This window comes from Oncorhynchus gorbuscha, linkage group LG06 (genome assembly GCF_021184085.1).
Source record: "Oncorhynchus gorbuscha isolate QuinsamMale2020 ecotype Even-year linkage group LG06, OgorEven_v1.0, whole genome shotgun sequence".
NCBI classification, from domain to species: domain Eukaryota; kingdom Metazoa; phylum Chordata; class Actinopteri; order Salmoniformes; family Salmonidae; genus Oncorhynchus; species Oncorhynchus gorbuscha.
Window position 1 is genome coordinate 13,310,887 of NC_060178.1, and position 22,144 is coordinate 13,333,030.

At 41.4% G+C, this 22,144-nt stretch overlaps 1 protein-coding gene across 4 annotated transcripts in view; it reads left to right on the forward strand.

Annotated features, from left to right (window-relative positions):
* The window catches only part of LOC124037570 (ATP-binding cassette sub-family C member 8-like), a 149,257-nt gene that overhangs the window by 92,038 nt on the left and 35,075 nt on the right, over positions 1-22,144 (forward strand). For 3 of the 4 annotated variants that reach the window (XM_046352396.1, XM_046352395.1, XM_046352397.1), the window contains 4 exons: positions 4,803-4,835; positions 16,285-16,326; positions 16,627-16,725; positions 20,275-20,359. In XM_046352396.1, coding sequence (XP_046208352.1) covers positions 4,803-4,835; positions 16,285-16,326; positions 16,627-16,725; positions 20,275-20,359 — 259 coding nt within the window. The remainder of the gene's footprint in view (positions 1-4,802; positions 4,836-16,284; positions 16,327-16,626; positions 16,726-20,274; positions 20,360-22,144) is intronic. The other variant, XM_046352398.1, reaches the window with a different exon arrangement.

Sequence of the window (22,144 nt, forward strand, 5' to 3'; positions counted from 1 at the left end):
TTTGAGTCAATTGAAGGTGTACTATTTGTACTATTTGGAGAAATGTCCTCTGGTCTGATGAAACAAAAATAGAACTGTTTGGCCATAATGACCATTGTTATGTTTGGAGAAAAAAGGGTAGGCTTGCAAGCCGAAGAACACCATCCCAACCGGGAAGCACGGGGGTGGCAACATCCTTTTGTGGGGGTGCTTTGTTGCAGGGGAGAGTGGTGCACTTCAAAATAGATAGCATCACGAGGGAGGGAAAATTATGTGGATATATTGAAGCAACATCTCAAGACATCAGTCAGGAAGTTCAAGATTGGTCACAAATGGATCTTCCAAATGAACAATGACCCCAAGCATACTTCCAAAGTCATGGCAAAATGGCTTAAGGACAACAAAGTCAAGGTATTGAAGTGGCATCACAAATCCCTGACCTCAATCCTATAGAATATTTGTGGGCAGAACTGAAAAACCGTGTGCGAAAAAGGAGGCCTACAAACCTGACTCGGTTACTCCAGCTCTGTCAGGAGGAATGGGCCAAAATTCACCTAATTTATTGTGGGAAGCTTGTGGCTACTCGAAACATTTGACCCAAGTTAAACTATTTAAAGGCAATGCTACCAAATACTAATTGACTATATGTAAACTTCTGACCCACTGGGAATGTGATGAAAGAAATAAAAGCTGAAATATATAATTCTCTCTACTATTATTCTGGCATTTCACATTCTTAAAATAAAGTGGTAATCCTAATTGACGTAACGAGGAATTTCTACCAGGTTTTAATGCAGTGCCTTAGAATGCTGCGCCACTCGGGAGCTCTTGCAAGACCATGTCAGTTGGCATAATGTGATAGTAACTTGCAGTACAGTGTCAGTTGGCCTTAGTGGCCCTCAGTTGCTGTCTGTGTTTTTTATCCTGCAGTCACAAAGACATTGATCCTCATAGCTCATTCTAGTCTTAACACCTCCTCAATACACTACCTCACATTGTTTGTTTGCTTTTTTTAGACCGGGAAACGGAGGGGGGGAGGGGGATACCAGAGCATTTGTTGTTGGGGGTTAACTGCCTTGCTCAGGGGACTCAGGGGTGTGTGTGTGTGTGTGTCATAGAGAACGGTAGAGGCTTCTCGTGGCCAAATGGCCGTTTTACCATGGGCAGCGCCATTGAGGGCTTCCACCATGCTACCACTATATTAAAGTAGTCCACTGGGTGGGATTCCTATGGGTGTGTGTGTGATACTGTCGGTTTCTACATGTCAGTCTTCTGGAATGTTTGGTGACAGCTGTGTTCCCTGGCTGTGTCCCCCCGACAGGCAGCCATTTGAAATCTCTGGTGATGTGAAAACACAGAATGTAGAAGATGCCCCTAGAGTCAGATGGTTTCCTATCCTCCTAATGGTTAAGGCTGGGTAATCTGATACTGGATTGTCAGCCCTCACTTCTCTGGCTATGATCTCACTTCATCAGAAACACTGACCCAGGAACATGTCAACTGGTCAAGGCTAAAAATACAACAGTAGTGTCTACTGGCCTGGGGAAGTTCGAACTGTGCCTAGGATGGGTACCCGAACAGCTGTCTACTGGCCTGGGGAAGTTCAAACTGTGCCAGGTGTACTCAAACAGCTGTCTCCTGCACAGCCAAATCAATGGTGTACAGTTAACTCTGAAAGTGTTAAATGTACACTATTTTCAGTGAACACATGAGTCCCACTGTACTTGTGTTTAAAATAACACTTTTGAAAGTGTTAAAGATTTAACTCTGCAGTGTACTTCATTCAACTCTTAAAGTGCTGTAATTAACTTGATTGGGGTGTATGATTAGCTCTACTGTAGAGTAATCACTTGGCTTAGTCCTGACGCTGTTACATGTTCTCAGTGTAAAAATGAACACCTGTAGTGTTATTGTAAATCATTTTGGGGAGTTGTTTTAACACTGTGTGGTGTAAGGCCTGATTTGCATATTTCCCAGTGTTCCTTTTACCCAGAGTGAATTGCAGTTACCACCTGTGACTATATGTGTTAGTGACAGAGACGTGGTTATTGAAATCATTTTTCTAAACTAACGGGACACCTGTCGACAACATCCAGTGAAATTGGAGGGCGCCCAATTCAAATAAATCATCGTAATGAACATTTATGAACATACAAGTATCTTAAATCGTTTAAAAGCTTGTTGATCTAACTGCATTGTCCGATTTACAATAGGATTTACAGCAAAAACATACCATGCAATTGTTTAAGGATGGAGCCCCACATCAACATATTTTTCAACGTAATTTTTCAACCAGCACAGGCTTCATAAAATCACAAATAGCAATTAAATAAATCACTTACTTTTGAAGATCTTCCTCTGATTTGCAATCCCAAGGGTCCCAGCTACAACATGAATGGTTGTTTTGTTAGATAAAATCCTTCTTTATATCCCAGAAAGTCAATTTAGTTGGTGCCATAGATTTCAGTAATCCTCTCGTTCAACATGCAGACAAAGGAGTCCAAAAAGCTACTGCTAAACTTTGTTCAAACAAGTAAAACTATGTTTCTTATTAATCCTCATGTACCCTAAAATGTAAATAAGCTATAATATTTTATATGGAAAGAATGTTCAATAGAAAAGTGCAATTAATAAGCGAGCGTCTTCTTTGTCGCGTGCCAACAGACTGATATTTTACCATGACTCTTTGGACAAAAACTCTAAATTCTTGCTCATTTTTGAAGAAACACATCTGAAACAATGAACAAAGACTGACATCTAGTGGAAGCCATATGAATTGCAATCAGCTGGAGCTTGAATTACATAGAACCCATAGCTTTCCATTATAAGATCCTGGGAGCTCAATGTTTTTATTACCGGTTGGTTTATTCACCTGCCATATCAATTGTGTTATAGTCTCAAACATTGTGTTAACATTTCGACAAACTTCAAAGTGTTTTCTATCCAATGCTGTCAACTATATGCACTTCCTGGCTTCTGGGAGTAACAGGCAGTTTACTTTGGGCACGTCAGTCAGGTGGAAATGGAGAAAATAGCTGAGGGGTGGGGTTAGGGAGATAGGTGGGATGGACTGAGAGTAGCTGAGGGGTGGGGTTAGGGAGATAGGTGGGATGGACTGAGAGTAGCTGAGGGGTGGGGTTAGGGAGATAGGTGGGATGGACTGAGAGTAGCTGAGGGGTGGGGTTAAGGTGAAAGGTGGGATGGACTGAGTAGCTGAGGGGTGGGGTTAAGGTGATAGGTGGGATGTACTGAGAGTAGCTGAGGGGTGGGGTTAGGGAGATAGGTGGGATGGACTGAGAGTAGCTGAGGGATGGGGTTAAGGTGATAGGTGGGATGGACTGAGAGTAGCTGAGGGGTGGGGTTAAGGTGATAGGTGGGATGGACTGAAAGTAGCTGAGGGGTTAGGGAGATAGGTGGGATGGACTGAGAGTAGCTGAGGGGTGGGGTTATAGGTGGGATGGAGATAGGAGGGTGGGATGGATGTACTGAGAGTAGCTGAGGGATGGGGTTAAGGTGATAGGTGGGATGGACTGAGAGTAGCTGAGGGGTGGGGTTAAGGTGATAGGTGGGATGTACTGAGAGTTGCCTGGAGGTGAGTTTAAAAGCTCATCTTCTACAATAGTTATGACTGAAAACACAATGTATGAGTACTATCTATCCAGATGTGATGTATATCAAAATATCAAATTACTTTATTCTTGCTATGTAACTACTGTAAAATGTGTGCAGAATGTACATGTAACAAGAAAAGAAAAACCTATAAAACAATGTGTATATTTGTCCTCCCAAAAGGGTTGGTGGTCAATGGGCAAAAAAATAACCAATACATTTTCTCTCATGGCTAACGGCCAGGAAGTTTGAAAAGACAGGCTGAGTGGGCGGGGAGCTTATATTCATGATCTCACCTTGACTGACAGCTCTTTGATACACCTATGTCATGCAATTTGGATGCAGTGAGCAGTGTTGCAGTAAAATAATCTCAATCAAATGTGGTGATACACAAAGCAACAAACCACATTTAAAATGAATCAATGATATAAAAGTATATATTACAGTCACCTATTTGGCATATGTGATGTGGTGCACAGCAGTACTAACGGATGTGTTGACTTAACTGCGTAGGAGTTTTGTTCCATGCTGGCTGAAGACTAGGCTATCCTGTAACTAGCTAACCAGACAGACGAAGACCAGGCTATCCTGTAACTAGCTAACCAGACAGACGAAGACCAGGCTATCCTGTAACTAGCTAACCAGACAGACGAAGACCAAGCTATCCTGTAACTAGCTAATCAGACAGACGAAGACCAGGCTATCCTGTAACTAGCTAACCAGCCAGACGAAGACCAGGCTATCCTGTAACTAGCTAACCAGACAGAAGAAGACCAGGCTATCCTGTAACTAGCTAACCAGACAGAAGAAGACCAGGCTATCCTGTAACTAGCTAACCAGACAGACGAAGACCAGGCTATCCTGTAACTAGCTAACCAGACAGACGAAGACCAAGCTATCCTGTAACTAGCTAACCAGACAGACGAAGACCAAGCTATCCTGTAACTAGCTAACCAGACAGACGAAGACCAGGCTATCATGTAACTAGCTAACCAGACACAGACGAAAGGGGAAACAAATAAGTATCTTTGCCATAGACGAATAGGATAAACTTGTAATTATATTTGCTGACACCCTACAGCAGAGTAGTTATACCAAACTTCTGTAATATATATACTTCTGTAACTGCAAGAGTTCATAGTTTGAGATATATATATATATATTTGAGATATATTGACCTCTGTTTTTTTCTCCTCCCTTTCTATTGTCTGCAGTTTGCCCAGCCTGGACTCAGAGGGAGATGACAGGTATGTGAATGTGTTGAATCACAGGAACATTGCCATAGTTCTAGGTGTAATCCAGGTTGGCGCAATATGATCAGGAGTCACTGACAAACAGCACATCAACATCACATTTAGAAGGCATTTCCCAGTAGGCCATACGCAGTGTTTATTTCTCTGGCAACACTCTCTCACTCACTCTCTCACACAGACACACAGACACACACACACACAGCAGGATACATTTGAATATGCAATGCTTCCCCGTCACAACAGCTCCACTTTCCATCCATCAATGATATCACTCACAGCATGACCCACTCTCTCTCTCTCACACACACACACACACACACACACGCGGCTGGTGTCCCTGTCATTGGATAATCCCTCTGTCCTGCTCTGCTACTTTCTCTAATAAAACACTCAACTCTGTACTATGCTAAGCTGTTTGTGTATGTGCCTGCGTGCGAGCATGCTTGTGTGTGTACCTGCTGACAGAATCCAGGAAACATCAGTAATCCCTCAGCCGGCCAGGGTTACCAGAGTAATTAATAAATACATGTGTTTCACCCAGACTGAAAAACATAGGAAAATGCTGCACCCTGCTACTCATGCTCCCGGGTGATTTACTAGGACAACCTGAAGTCTTCATCAGGCATCCATATCTCAGGTGGGGGTGGAAGGTCTCATATATAGGGGCAGTACTGAGTGACATCACTTCCTGGGAGGTAAAAATATGTAACATTAGGTTCACAATGTATAAAAATACAGTGCCTTCGGAAAGTATTCAGAACCCTTGACTTTTTCCACATTTTGTTACAAATAGAGCCTTATTCTAAAATGTTTTAAATATGTGTTTTTTCCTCATCCATCTACACACAATACCCCATAATGACAAAGCGAAAACAGGTTTTTAGACATTTTTGCAAATGTATTAAAATTATAAAACAGAAAGACCTTACTTATTTACATAAGTATTGAGACCCTTTGCTATGAGACTCGAAATTGAGCTCAGGTGCATCCTGTTTCCATTGATCATCCTTGAGCTGTTTCTACAACTTGATTGGAGTCCATCTATGGTAAATTCAATTGATTGGACATGATTTGGAAAGGCACACACCTGTCTATATAAGGTCCCACAGCTGACGGTGCCTGTCAGAGTAAACACCAAGCCATGAGGTTGAAGAAATTGTCCATAGCGCTCCGGGAAAGGATTGTGTCGAGGCACAGATCTGGGGAAGGGTACCACAACATTTCTGCAGTGTTGATGGTCCCCAAGCACACAGTGGCCTATTATTCTTAAATGGAAGAAGTTTGGAACCACCACGACTGTTCCTAGAGCTGGCTGCCCAGACAAACTGAGTTATCAGGGGAGAAGAGCCTTGGTCAGAGAGGTGACCGAGAACCCGTCAGTCTGACAATGCTCCTCTGTGGAGATGGGAGAAACTTCCAGAAGGACAACCATCTCTGCAGCACTCCACCAATCAGGCCTTTATGGTAGAGTGGTGTGACGGAAGCCACTCCTCAGCAAAAGGCACAAGAAGACCCGCTTTGAGTTTGCCAAAAAGCCACTTAAAGGACTCTCAGACAATGAGAAACAAGATTCTCTGGTCTGATGAAACCAAGATTGAACTCTTTGGCCTGAATGCCAGGCGTCACATCTGGAGGAATCCTAGAATCATCCCTATGGTGAAGTATGGTGGTGGCAGCATCATGCTGTGGGGATGTTTTTTCAACAGACGGGACTGGGAGACTAGTCAGGATCGAGGGAAAAATGAACACAGCAAAGTACAGAGATCCTTGATGAAAACCTGCTCCAGAGCTCTCAGGACCTCAGAATGTGGGTGAACGTTCACCTTCCAACAGGACAATGACCCTAAGCACAGAGCCAAGACATTTCAGGAGTGGCTTCGGGGCAAGTCTCTGAATGTCCTTGAGTGGCCCAGCCAGAGCCCGGACTTGAACCCAATCGAACATTTCTGGCGAGAAGTGCAGCAACACTCCCCATCTAACATGACAGAGCTTGAGAGGATCTGTATAGAAGAATGGGAGAAACGCCACATACATGTGTGCCAAGCTTGTAGTGTAATACTCAACAAGACTCGAGGCTGTAATCGCTGCCAAAAGTGCTACAACAAAGTACTGAGTAAAGCGCCTGAATAATTATGTCAATTTAATATTTCAATTTGTTTTGTTTTATACATTTGCAAAAATGTCTAAACGTTGTTTTTTTCTTTGCCATTATGGGGTATTGTTGAGGATTCTTTTTTTAAATCCATTTTAGAAAAAGGCTAACGTAATGAAATGTGGAAAAAGTCAAGGGGTTTGAATACTTTCCGAATATACTGTATATGACCATACACAAGGAATGTGATCAATATTTACAGTAATATATAAAAACACACTATTCAATTAGGATTTAAAAAACTAGTTTGGACATTTTGGAACTGTAAACTTCTTATGGCTTAGATCCCGCTACCGGGATCGATATGACAACAGCCAGTGAAAGTGCAGGGCACCACCTTCAAACAACAGAAATCTCATAATTAAAATTCCTCAAACATACAAGTATTTTACACCATTTTAAAGATAAACTTGTTGTTAATCCCACCACAGTGTCCGATTTCAAAAAGGCTTTACGACGAAAGCACACCAAACTATTATGTTAGGTAAGTACCTAGTCACAGAAAAAGACAGCCATTTTCCAGCCAAAGAGAGGAGTCACAAAAAGCAGAAATAGAGATAAAATTAATCACTAACCTTTGATGATCTTCATCAGATGACACTCATCGGACTTCATGTTACACAATACATGTATGTTTTGTTCGATAAATCTTAGTTTACATTGGCGCATTACGTTCAGTAATGTTTTGCTTCCAAAGCATCCGGTGATTTTGCAGAGAGCCACATCAATTTACAGAAATACTCATCATAAATGTTAATGAAAATACAAGTGTTATGCATGGAACTTTAGGTAAACTTCTCCTTAATGCAACGTTTGTGTCAGATTTATAAAAAAAGCTTTAATGAAAAAGCACACCATGCAATAATCTGAGTACGGCTCTCAGACACAACAAGCCATACAGATATCTGCCATGTTGTGGAGTCAACAGAAGTCAGAAATAGCATTATACATATTTGCATACCTTTGATGATCTTCATCAGAATGCACTCCCAGGAATCCCAGTTACACAAATGTTTGTTTTGTTCGATAAAGTCCATAATTTATGTCCAAATTCACAACGCTCAGGCCAGTCGAAAAGTCAAAAAATTCCATTACAGTTCATAGAAACATGTCAAACAATGTATAGAATCAATCTTTAGGATGATTTTAACATATATCTTCAATAATGTTGTAACCAGAGAATGTCTTTGTCTTTAGAAATGCAATGGACCGTAGCTACCTCACACAGGTGCATGCCTGAATGAGCTCATGGCACTCTGCCAGACACCTGACTCAATCAGCTCTCATTCCCTCCTCCTTCACAGTAGAAGCCTTAAACAAGGTTCTAAAGACTGTTGACATCTAGTGGAAGCCTTAAGAAGTGCAATCGGACCACATTTACACTATCTTGGATAGGCAAAGAGTTGAAAAACTACAAACCTCAGACTTCCCACTTCCTGGTTGGATTTTTTCTCAGGTTTCTGCCTGCCATATGAGTTCTGTTATACTCATAGACATCATTCAAACAGTTTCAGAAACTTCAGAGTGTTTTCTATCCAAATCTACTAATAATAGGTATATCTTTAGCTTCTGGGCATGAGTAGCAGGTAGTTTACTCTGGGCACCTTATTCATCCAAGCTACTCAATACTGCCACCCAGCCATCAAGTCAAACTCCTCATTAAGGCCAAGAGGAGACAATGTGTTGAACCTGTGGAGCCAGAAAGATTCACTTTGAAGAAGATTCCTCTGTGTCCCCTCCCCGGTGTGACATCTTGACCATTTCTATTCCAAATGAACAGCAACCGGGTTTATTTTGTCTCACCTGTCCGTATATTGCTGCGGTGCTCACTGATCCAGATCTTAAGGCATCTATGGGGTTTCCCTATGTAAGACAGACCACAGGGACATTTCAACATGTAAACAACATTGGTGGACATGAAGGTAATCAGTCCTTTGACTTGATACCTTTGTCCTGTGTGGGGGTGGATAAATTTGTCACATTTATACTTGAAAATGTTTTGCGCACATTGGCCACATTTGTAATTACCATCCGGAACCTTGTCCAAGAAAGTTTCCTATTTCTCAGGTGGATAATTAGAGTTGACCACAATGTCTCTCATGTTTGGGGTTCTTTTAAAGACCATACATGGGGGATATTTAAAGATCAGTTTTATTCATGGGTCAGTATCAATAATGTACCAGTGCTTCCTGATAATGTCCTTAAATGCATTCCCCAATGGTGCATATTGGGTGAAGCATGATCGGACACGTTCTGCTTTTACTTTTGGTTTAAGGCTTTCCTACCCTTCAAATTAATCATTTGCATGTTTTACCCAATTGTCTTTGTACCTTCTTTCATTCAACTTTTGTGTGAGGTCTGTGGTCTGTCTCTGGTAAGAAGCATCAGAGCGGCATATTCTTCCGATGCGACAGAATGGACTTACAGGGAGAGTTTTGATGTGGACAAGGATGAAAGCTGTCACCTCTAAGGAGGGTATTCCGGTCTGTAGGTTTCCTTTAGAGATCTGTAGAGAGGGAGGTTTTGTCCTTAATAAGCATCACATCAAGAACACCAAGGTTATAGCTGCTCTCCTGTGGTTGCTCTGTTGCAACCCAGATGACCGTTAGTGTAGTAACCTCTTAGACATTTTAGGGGATGTGGTTGTGTATGAGATAGTGTCAGAAATATAATTAGTGTACACTTGATGGGCAGCAGTGCATAGTAGTTCAAAAGAGAATTGAGCGTGTCTCTGTACTTCGTCCCTTTGAGGCAGTGCTATACAGTATACAGTCCATACCTTTAGGCTCTTATAATTACTATTTTGTGCAGGGACTGGGAGACTTAATCAATAATGAAGTTGTGTTTTTTATACAAAGTGATTTTACAGCTCATGCATAATGTGAATTATTAATAAGTATACACTGTAGACCGTAGACTGGTATCTGTAGACCGTAGACTGGTATCTGTAGACCGTAGACTGGTATCTGTAGACTGTAGACTGGTATCTGTAGACTGTAGACTGGTATCTGTAGACTGTAGACTGGTATCTGTAGACCGTAGACTGGTATCCGTAGACTGGTATCTGTAGACCGTAGACTGGTATCTGTAGACCGTAGACTGGTATCTGTAGACCGTAGACTGGTATCTGTAGACCGTAGACTGGTATCTGTAGACCGTAGACTGGTATCTGTAGACCGTAGACTGGTTTCTGTAGACCGTAGACTGGTTTCTGTAGACCGTAGACTGGTATCTGTAGACCGTAGACTGGTATCTGAGCTTATGAGACCTCAGCACAAGCTCCACTTATGGTAAATGTTCTCTCACTGCTACACCTTACTCCCAACTTCAGGTCCAAATCCTTCAGGTCCGTAGTGAAATTGTTATTTAAATTAGGATTCACCCCTTAATCTCCAGGGACCACCCCACCTAATCCACTGTTTAATCACTCACAGCAAGTTAAATTTAACATTGTCATGTTGATTTAACACTGGACCAGTGTATACTTGGTTCACACTTTTCACTGTTAAATTAACACTGTGCTTAGTGCTGACGCAGTTACATTTTGTCAGTTTTAAGGAATTAACACTTTATACTGTTTTGTAGTAACACGTCATAGTATTTTAACCATTATGCAAAGAGGTCCGTATCACTTGACAAGGTCACTCACGTTGGATGAAACATTACATTAACAAGTCTTCACTGACACATGTTCTTATGCTTTTACAAAGACTTCAGGACTAGCAGCAGACATGCTCAACTTGAATTAACATAACCATAGACCACTTAAATTGGTACAACACTTCTATATATTATCATTACACTTGAACTCTTTAGGACAGTACATTAAATATATCATAATGCTTTAGTTGAACCTCTCTGGGATATGTGGGACGGTAGCGTCCCACCTGGCCAAAAGCCAGAGAAAATGCAGAGCGCCAAATTCAAATAAATTACTATAAAAATTTACTTTCATGAAATGACACATGCAAGATAGCAAATTAAAGCTACAGTTGTTGTGAATCCAGCCAACATGTCAGATTTCAAAAAGGCTTTTCGGCAAAAGCAAACAATGCTATTATCTGAGGATAGCACCATAGTAAACAAAGAGAGAAAAACATATTTCAACCCTGCAGACGCGACACAAAACACAGAAATAAAAATATATTTCATGCCTTACCTTTGACGAGCTTCTTTCGTTGGCACTCCAATATGTCCCATAAACAACACAAATGGTCCTTTTGTTCGAATAATTCCGTCGATATATATCAAAAATGTCTATTTATTTGGCACATTTGATCCAGAAAGACACCGGTTCCAACTTGCGCAATGTGACTACAAAATATCTCAAGTTACCTGTAAACTTTGCCAAAACATTTCAAACTACTTTGTAATACAACTTTAGGTATTTTTTAACATAAATAAGTGATAAACAGTCAACTGTTCGTTGCTCTGGCTCCCCAATGGTGGAACAAACTCCCTCACGACGCCAGGACAGCGGAGTCAATCACCACCTTCAGGAGACACCTGAAACCCCACCTCTTTAAGGAATACCTAGGATAGGATAAAGTAATCCTTCTCACCCCCCCCCCCCTAAAATATTTAGATGCACTATTGTAAAGTGGTTGTTCCACTGAATGTCATAAGGTGAATGCACCAATTTGTAAGTCGCTCTGGATAAGAGCGTCTGCTAAATTACTTAAATGTAAATGTAAAATTGAAGACGGGATGATCTGTGTTCAATACAGGAGGAAAACAACATGCTTTCTATTCACTATCTAACAGTACACTTCAAGTTACCCTCGTTCAAGATGGCCGTACTTCTTCATTACACAAAGGAAAAACCTCAACCAATTTCTAAAGACTGTTGACATCCAGTGGAAGTGATAGGAACTGCAAGAAGGACCCTTAGAAATCTGGATTCCGAATGAAATCCCATTGAAAAGAGAGTGACCTCAAAAACAAATTCTGAATGGTTTGTCCTCGGTTTCGCCTGCTAAATAAATTCTGTTATACACAGACATGATTCAAACAGTTTTAGAAACTTCAGAGTGTTTTCTATCCAAATCTACTAATAATATGCATATCTTATCTTCTGGGGATGAGTAGCAGGCAGTTGAATTTGGGCATGCATTTCATCCGGACGTGAAAATACTACTGTCACCAAGAAGTTAACAGCCAAGTTTTACCCTAACACAGATGTGTTAGGAACCTCTTGGTTTACAAGCCACATCAGGCCTGACAGTCAAATTATGCTGCCTTGTAAAGTGATGTAATTCCTATTGGAATCCAGCTAGAGTCAAGACATCCAACAGTTGGACTTTTCTTCACCTGCAACCTGCATTCAGAATGACATGGTTAGAAACATTGTGAGGAGACTACCTAAACCATTTATACTGGAACAACCATTACAGTAACAGGTGCAATAAATCTAACTAACTGATTGGATTCGTAAAATATTGTTATTTATCTTTGTGGAACATAGTATTAATCAATCAGTCAATGAACAATCCTAAAAATATCTACCTGCAGTAGAGCATGCTGGGAAATCTGATAATGACAGGCATGGTTTTGATGGGAACGTTTTTACTATCCACAGAGTAGAACTGACACAATCACACTCAAAATCAAATCAAATCCAATTTTATTTGTCACATACACATGGTTAGCAGATGTTAATGCGAGTGTAGCGAAATGCTTGTGCTTCTAGTTCCGACAATGAAGTGATAACCAACAAGTAATCTAACTAACAATTCCAAAACTACTGTCTTATACACAGTGTAAGGGGATAAAGAATATGTACATAAGGATATATGAATGAGTGATGGTACAGAGCAGCATACAGTAGATGGTATCGAGTACAGTATATACATATGAGATGAGTATGTAGACAAAGTAAACAAAGTGGCATAGTTAAAGTGGCTAGTGATACATGTATTACATAAGGATGCAGTCGATGATGTAGAGTACAGTATATACGTATGCATATGAGATGAATAATGTAGGGTAAGTAACATTATATAAGGTAGCATTGTTTAAAGTGGCTAGTGATATATTTACATCATTTCCCATCAATTCCCATTATTAAAGTGGCTGGAGTTGGGTCAGTGTCAATGACAGTGTGTTGGCAGCAGCCACTCAATGTTAGTGGTGGCTGTTTAACAGTCTGATGGCCTTGAGATATAAGCTGTTTTTCAGTCTCTCGGTCCCAGCTTTGATGCACCTGTACTGACCTCGCCTTCTGGATGATAGCGGGGTGAACAGGCAGTGGTTCGGGTGGTTGATGTCCTTGATGATCTTTATGGCCTTCCTGTAACATCAGGTGGTGTAGGTGTCCTGGAGGGCAGGTAGTTTGCCCCCGGTGATGCGTTGTGCAGTCCTCACTACCCTCTGGAGAGCCTTACGGTTGAGGGCGGAGCAGTTGCCGTACCAGTCGGTGATACAGCCCGCCAGGATGCTCTCGATTGTGCATCTGTAGAAGTTTGTGAGTACTTTTGTTGACAAGCTGAATTTCTTCAGCCTCCTGAGGTTGAAGAGGCGCTGCTGCGCCTTCTTCACGACGCTGTCAGTGTGAGTGGACCAATTCAGTTTGTCTGTGATGTGTATGCCGAGGAACTTAAAACTTGCTACCCTCTCCACTACTGTTCCATCGATGTGGATAGGGGGTTGTTCCCTCTGCTGTTTCCTGAAGTCCACAATCATCTCCTTAGTTTTGTTGACGTTGAGTGTGAGGTTATTTTCCTGACACCACACTCCGAGGGCCCTCACCTCCTCCCTGTAGGCCGTCTCGTCGTTGTTGGTAATCAAGCCTACCACTGTTGTGTCGTCCGCAAACTTGATGATTGAGTTGGAGGCGTGCGTGGCCACGCAGTCGTGGGTGAACAGGGAGTACAGGAGAGGGCTCAGAACGCACCCTTGTTATTAACACCAACACTGTTAATAACCCCCAACACTGGGGTTATTTTACCACTGAGTTAATTTAACACTTACAGAGTTAAGGTAACTCCTAAATAAACACAATAAATGTTACACTGAAATCAACACTAGCCAATTTTCTGTGGTGGACCGCAGCCTGTCTAGGACATGTCTGTGGTGTTCAGTATAATTAGATATGCATCCCATGCAGGGCCTATCAACAACACAGCAAAATATTCTAGCTCCTCCTCCCCTTCTCTCAAGGACAGGCTGAGCTCCTGTCATCCATTCTCCTTGATCTTTTAATTATTACGCTAATACCTCACACCTACACAATTGTCACAACCTACACTATGGGCGCATTTGAGTGGTAAGGTGAATGCCACCGATGAAAGTCTGGAATGAAGTCAGGGGAGGTGCATCTGTGACAGCCAAAAGTTGGACAGTCACCAGGTTTCCAGACAACTTTTTTATGCGAGTAAAGCATGTTGGATAAAAATCGGAATTATAGGTCTGATGGAAACAGAACATTTTTCCGTAAACTTTCCAAATGTCGACAAATCAAAATACGCGAGACAAGTTGGGATCTTTTTGTGTTGGTAAAATTAATTATGCATGAATTTATGCAGATTTTAAAATATCCACATGAATATTGTATGGACACCTAGCTATTGACGTGGTTTAGCAACAGCAAAGCTCAGTGCAACATGGCAGTGTTGTCATTGTTGGTAAAAGTGGTTCTTTATAATGTCAAAATAACACATCTCAGATCCCCATATTATACACTAACCATCAGAAAATGTATGTACATTGTACAATCAATTGGTGAGAGAGAGTTCCTGTATACAGTACATGAATTGCGGCAATTGCGGTTGGTTACTGAAATATTAGTGGAATCTGTGTGGGTAGCTGGACAGGTAGGATGACTGACAGTGAAGGTGAACAGGTGGTCACGTGTCAGGTGACAGAGGAATGGATGAGACTGAGGCAGGAATTCCTTTAACCATAAAGTGGTATATATACTGAGTAGTCTGTGCTGCATCACAAAGGAAACAAAATAACATGTGTCCGATCAAATTCATAATCACAAAGATCAAATCATAACAAGCATTAACATAATTAGGGAATTCAACAATCCAGTTCATTAAAGAAGTCAATAGTAATCATCCGTGAGTCATTTAGCTCGTAACTATTTATCATAATCATGAAAGAACACAAACAGTGAATGGTTATTCGATCTATAATCCCCATTAGTTTGATATCAAAGTCGATCAGTTAGCAAACAATGACGTTTCTCATTTCACCCTTTCAAGTGTCTTCATGTGTACATAATTAATTTCATTACATATTAACCATATCGATTGCATAATTGGCCTATGAGGATCATTAGGGCCGTGATCATTGACAATTCACATTACGCAATATGTTTGAAGCGTGCGCTCCAAGCCGCGCTCCGCGGTAATAACTACAAACAATAACTGATGGCCCACTCTACCGATCGCAACAGATAGTTCAGATGAAAGGTAACAGAGTCGGTGGATTCATGGACGCACAGAACTTCTGGAGAAGTCGGAGTTAAGGAAGAGAAAGCAGCGAGATCAGGCGATGGCGGTTTCCTCCTTTTATGGGGATGAGATCTGTCGGTCATTGCCACCTAACCTAATTAAAGCGCCCCTGGCCCAGCTGAGTAAATTTCCATGAATTCAAGGATTATTCCACCAACTCCATGGGCCGTTTCTACAGTTACTGTTTTAGCCACATCTTTGGTCACGTTCACGCGCGTCAAACAAAAACACTCTAATGATTGGTTGGCTATAGAGCCTCCCACAATGTAGGCGATGGCTGCAGGATGAAGTTGGTGAAAAGCAACTGCAGAAACTCAAAGTCGACTGCAGTCAAACACGTCATGACTATTGAACACATGACTTATGTAAAAAAAAAAGTTCATGCAGTCGACATGTAGACGCAAGTCGGGCAGTTTTTGTCCCCATAATGCAACACTTTGAAAGCCAACGATGGCCACTTGACAAAAGTGAGCCGCTCGAACGCGCCCAACATGTCACAAATACACAACATAATATGCCACAACTGCACCAAGACACAATAACAGAGTACATACATCAACAGCAAATCTAGGCATCATGTATACAGCTTTTCTCAACAACTCCTCTATACTCACAGTGCGTCAGAGCACCCAGTTGAGGACTCTGCAAACATCAGCAAGTAATACAAGGTTTTGTATTTATAGACAACACTTAGATCTAATGATAGATGTTCTGCTACAGCTCATATAAGGCAACATGATAGCCCTGTTTTGGTTTGTGATGGTGACTGTAGACATTACTTGGTGTGTGTGTGTGTGTGTGTGTGTGTGTGTGCGCGCATTTTCCATTGCAGCCCCACATCAGACAAAGATGCTGCTGATGATGGAGATATCGAGTAAGCACACACAACATGACTCCTTTCACCAGATGGTCAATATGGAGATGCTGTATTTCACTGTTATCACAATATAAAAGAATACAGCCAGTATCTAGTCAATACATTGAAGTAATTGCCTGCAAGATAATACCTTGCTATTCCATCGTTATTGAACACTTTTACCACTTTACCTCGCTCACTGCAGACCTTGTGACAAAGTATTAACTAAATATGTGGCAACAGCTACTTTGGATGACAGTAGTGCTGTATCCCTGGAAAGGCAGTGGTCAGTTGTTTTCACTGTGTTTATCTTGGCAGGAAGAGAGGCTCTGTGGCCTACGCTTCCCAGAAGCCCTGGCTGCTCAATGCGACGCTAGTGGAGAACATCACCTTCGAAATGCCGATGATCAAACCCAGGTGAGACTTGATTAGAAATGACCATTAGAACAAAAGTGAAACATGGTATCTACACTGTACAAATGTATGTAAAGTTACAGCAAAAATCTTAACTACTGGAATTCTATAGTACAGTACAGTAAAGAGTGATGCATTATGGACCCCCAAGGCCCGAGGGTTACTTGACCTCTGATTCAGGCCATTCTGAATGTCTGTTTGCCTCATTTGTCATTGAGAACTGTATCTGCCCTCGCACCCAGCCACAAACCCCCGCCCGCGGCAGAACACCATATGTTTCCCCTGCCACTGGATGGGCACTGTGACACACGCTTTTTAAAAATCCTAATGACAAAGGTTTTTCCAGAAGAGCAGGAAGCCTGTGTTTATGTTCCTATCTCCTCTCTCTCTGGGCTTAATGGGCTAGCTGCGGAAAATATTATCTCACTGAACCCTGATTTTTCTCTGTTGGTGTGGAGACTCATAAAAGCATAGTGTTTACCTACTCACACTGGTTACTTTTCTCTCCCTCTCTTCCACTCACTCTCTCCTCTCTCTCAATTCAATTCAATGTAAGGGCTTTATTGCCATGGGAACATATGTTAACATTGCCAGAGCAAGCTAACTAGATAATAAACAAAAGTGATATCAACAAAACAAAATAACAGTAAACATTACACTCACAAAAGTTCTCTCCGTTCAACTCTGAGAACAGTGGTTGAGCAAGTGCTCTTTTTCTCTCTCTCCCTCCCCCTCTCTCTGTTTCTCAGAGCACAGGAGCTGATCGTGGACACAAAAAATATGTAATTAACTTTTGATGTTTTTTCAGAGGAGATCTTAGTTGTGCAATTTTACATCTAACTAAGATGTTGCAGTACTTCTCAATGAGAAAATGTGCATAAAAACAAGTAATCTCTCGTTGAATTACAACAAAGACTTTATTGAAGAATAGAGTCTCAGTACACGTCGGCTCCCAAACTTCTGCTGGCCTTCAGAAACTAAATGGTGTGCCCTTACTGAAGTCCAAAGCGAACAAAAACTTCACAAAATGTCTTCATAATATATGCTGGAACTCTTCGGGACTGCTTCGGCTGGGAAGCATGTGGGTTAATCACCATCCCAGGGCCAAATGATCTGTAGTCTGCCCAATATGCTGAGGGCTGTGGGCTCCGACAGAGATCAGCGCAGTCTGCATTTATCATGCTGCACATGGTCAGACAGACAACTTTGGGAGAAAAATTTTTATGAATTAGCCTACACTCTTAAAAATAAAGGTGTAAGCTGGAACAGAATGAGGTTCTTGAGAGTGATGCAATAGGGGAACTATTTTAGGGTCTCCGAAGAACCACAAATGGGAGGGTTCTTTGACGAACCCTACAAACATCTAAAACCAGAAGTGTTTTTGCCCTCCAGAAACAGAATTGAATAGCCATGCTGTAGGATTTTAAGCCTTATTTGCATATTTCCCAGGGTTACCAGTACCATCCATAAAGTGAATATGTTGTCATTAAAATTTATTTAAAAATACATTTTTCGTAGAGCCTTTTGAAGGCCTAGTTTAACCCTAATACAGTGGCAATATCAGGCCTACAAGTCACATTATAATGACTTGCAAAGGGATGTGAAATTCCTATTGGAATCCAGCCAGAGTGGGGAAAGCCCACATTTGGGACTTTTAGTCACCTGCATTCAGAAAGACTGCCAGGGTTGAGAAGACTAAAATACGACAATACCTTATTAAACATCTAAACTGGAACAAATATTTCAGGGTTGAGAAGACTAAAATACGACAATACCTGAAACATCTAAACTGGAACAAATATTTCAGGGTTGGGAAGACTAAAATATGACAATACCGTAAACATCTAAACTGGAACAAATATTTCAGTAACGGGTGAAATAAGTAACAGATTACAATAGTTTAGAAAAATCTGTTATATATATTTTAATAGCATAAGATTAATTAATCAACCAATATGCATGCAAAAAACATAGATATTGAATAAGTACAATTCTACAAATCAACCTGCAATAGACCATTCTGGGAATTATGATAAAGATGGACGTGTTTATCGTTCAACTCTGGTTATTAATACCGATACTGGGGTTGTTTTACATCACTGAGTGTTAATTGAACTATTTACAGTACCTCAGAAATGTTACACTGAAAAATAAATCTGCTTGCACGCTGATGCGAAATGATCTTTAACTTCCTTCATAGAGATTCGTGACATATCATACGTTTAGAAAATGTGTAAAATGTTGTACGTTTTCCAAATACATAACGTATCATTTGAATTGTAAATTGTAACATATCATATGAAATGGGTGATGGACATCCACAAAATAATACATACCATACGAAACGTAACATATCACCCACCGGGAGGGTGGGTGTTGTGGTCCTTCAATAGCTCAGTTGGTAGAGCATGGCGCTTGTAACGCCAGGGTAGTGGGTTCAATCCCCGGGACCACCCATACGTAGAATGTATGCACACATGACTGTAAGTCGCTTTGGATAAAAGCGTCTGCTAAATGACATATATTATTATTATATTGACATATATTAAATGGAGTGTCCTGGATTTACATACAGAATAATACGAAATACTCTGAGATCAGGTTGGTTTTTACTGTAACTTACTGGCAGCCAGTTACCTATAAGTTACTGTAAAAAGATGTTAAAGTATGTAATCGTAAAAGCACTTGTTTACAGTAATGTACTGTTTCTTTGTTATTTAAGGTAACATACAGTACCTTTTTTTACAGTAAATTACAGGTAAATGGCTGCCAACAAGTTGCCAGCAAGTCTCTTCAAACTACCTCTAGTTTATTGGCTGATATAGCACAGTAATACCGATGGCCTAATATAATGGAATCTCTGGTCATTTAAACTGTTAATTCTTAGGTTATTTTGCGCGTTTGGTATTGCCCATAGGGCGCAAAATTGCTGGGACCACTGCTGGCAAACGAGCTGTGTCAAATACGACAAAATAATATTGCGGACTGCGGTTGGGGACCAGTTTTTGCGGGAGGGTGGGTGTCGGACAGAAAGTCAGCGGGAGCGGGCAGGTGAGGTATGTAAAGCTGGGTGTGCAGAGGGAGATGAAGAAATCAGTATTCTACTCTAGGCCTTCCTTCCTACAGGCTGTCTGTTTTATTCTCTCCTTCCTTCTCCTTCTCTCCTTCTTGTTCTTTGGCCTCTCATTCCCTCACTAGCCCCTCTCTCTTTCTCTCTTTCTCTCTTCATCTCGCTCAAATAAAGCCCCTAGGCATGATTCATCCCAACAGACAATTCATTTATTCTTAGTTTCAGCCTGAATACAAACTGAGAATAATATACTGTTGTTGACTGGGTTGCTGCCAAACCACTGTTGGTTTCCATAGTTAGCATACATCTGAATGACCATGAATTGAATTGCCACTAAAGCACACTTCAAAATAAGTGGAGGTGGTGTCTACTAGTCCACGTACAGTATCAGCTTTCACCTAGCCAAGTCACCTTATTGACATTGCAGGTCTTTGTTTTAATGTCACAGTTGTCATCTGATGACCTGTTTCGGTGTTGCCCAGGTACAAGGCTGTCATTGAGGCGTGTTCCCTGCAGCCGGATATCGACATCCTGCCACAGGGAGACCAGACGGAGATTGGAGAGAGGGTCAGTGACTGTATCTGTTTCTGCCACTGTGTCTGTCACTCAGGACCAGGCGTGCCTGTCTCTCTTCACTCTCCGTAACTAACTGACAGTCAGGACTGCATGGCAATACCATTTAGGTATAACCTTTATATATTCAGGTTTGTCCTGTAGAGACAGAATCTCTGTTACTAGTGATGCCTGTCACCACCTGTCTCGTGTTGATGTTTATATGTACCACCGTCATCAGAGGCTACCCAGTACACTGTCATGTTTCATTTGGTCAGACATCATGTTATTATGTGATCAGGTCTCGGTAGTGTTCTCTCCATATCTATTTTATTATTGTGAGTTTGGTGCAACAAATGTTATGCATGTGACAAAGGTGTGTGTCTTTTAGTAATTTTGCAGAGTGTATTTCTGTAATGTCGGTGTGTGTGTAATCTCTCATGTACAGACTGTAAACATATGCAATATTTTTTTTCTGGGTTAACCAAATTGAGTGTGTGTGTTATTTGAAGCATATCTGTTTGTGTGTACATGCGCTGTTGTCTCCTGATGTCCACGATCAGCTCCTTCGTTTTGTGGACATTGAGGGAGAGGTTATGTTCCTTGCACCACTCTACCAGGGCCCTCAACTCCTCCCTGTAGGCTGCCTCATCAGTGTTAGTAATCAGGTCTAAACCTGCAAACTTGATGATTGAGTTGGAGGCGTGCTTGGCCACGCAGTCATGGGTGAACAGAGAGTACAGGAGGGGGCTGAGCATGCACTCTTGTGGGGACCCAGTGATGAGGGTCAGCGTAGTGGAGGTGTTGTTTCCTACCTTCACCAACTGGGGGCGGCACGTCAGGAAGTCCAAGACCCAGTTGCAAAGGTCGGGGTTCAGACCCAGGGCCCAGAGCTTAGTGATGAGCTTGGAGGGTATTATGGTGTTGAAGGTTGAGCTATAGTCAATTAACAGCATTCTTACATATGCATTCCTCTTGTCCAGATGGGATAGGGCTGTGTGCAGTGCAATGGCAGTTGCATCATCTGTGAATCTATTGGTGCGGTAAGCAAATTGAAGTGGGTCTAGGGTGTCAGGTAAGGTGGAAGTGATATGATCCTTAACTAGCCTCTCAAGGCACTTCATGATGACAGAAGTGAGTGCTACGGGGCGATAGTCATTTAATTCAGTTACCTTTTGCTTTCTTGGCTACAGGAACAATGGTGGAACAGCAATCCACTACAGTGACAGTCTGCCCTCGGGGAGAGCTGCTGACATTCAATCACACACACTCTTAAAAATAAAGGAACCAAAAAGTTTTGTTGAGAGCGATGATATAAGGGAACCATTTTAAGGTCTCTGAAAAACCATGTTTTTTTGAAGAACCATACAAAAATCCCAAACCAAAAGTGTTTTCGGCCTCCAGGACCAGAATTGAATAGCACTGCTGTAGGATTTTAAACCTATTTTTGCCTTTTAATGAGTTTTAGAGTTACCAATACCATCCATGACTGTGTTTACTAGTGAAAGAGACATGTTTATTACATTCATTTATTTGTTTTTGTCCTGTGGCCTTCACCAAGTGAGATCCTAAGTGAATAGGTTGTCATAAAAATGACATAATTTAAGGCAATATAATACACATTTCACAAGGTCTTATTTTGAGTGCCTAACTTTAGCCTACAACTCATATTTTACAGACCACATCAGGTCAACAAGTCACATTATGCTGGCCTGCAAAGGGATGTCTATTGGAATCCAGCCAGAGTGAGGTTATCCAGCATTTGGAATTGTCATTCACCCGCAACCTACAATCAGAATG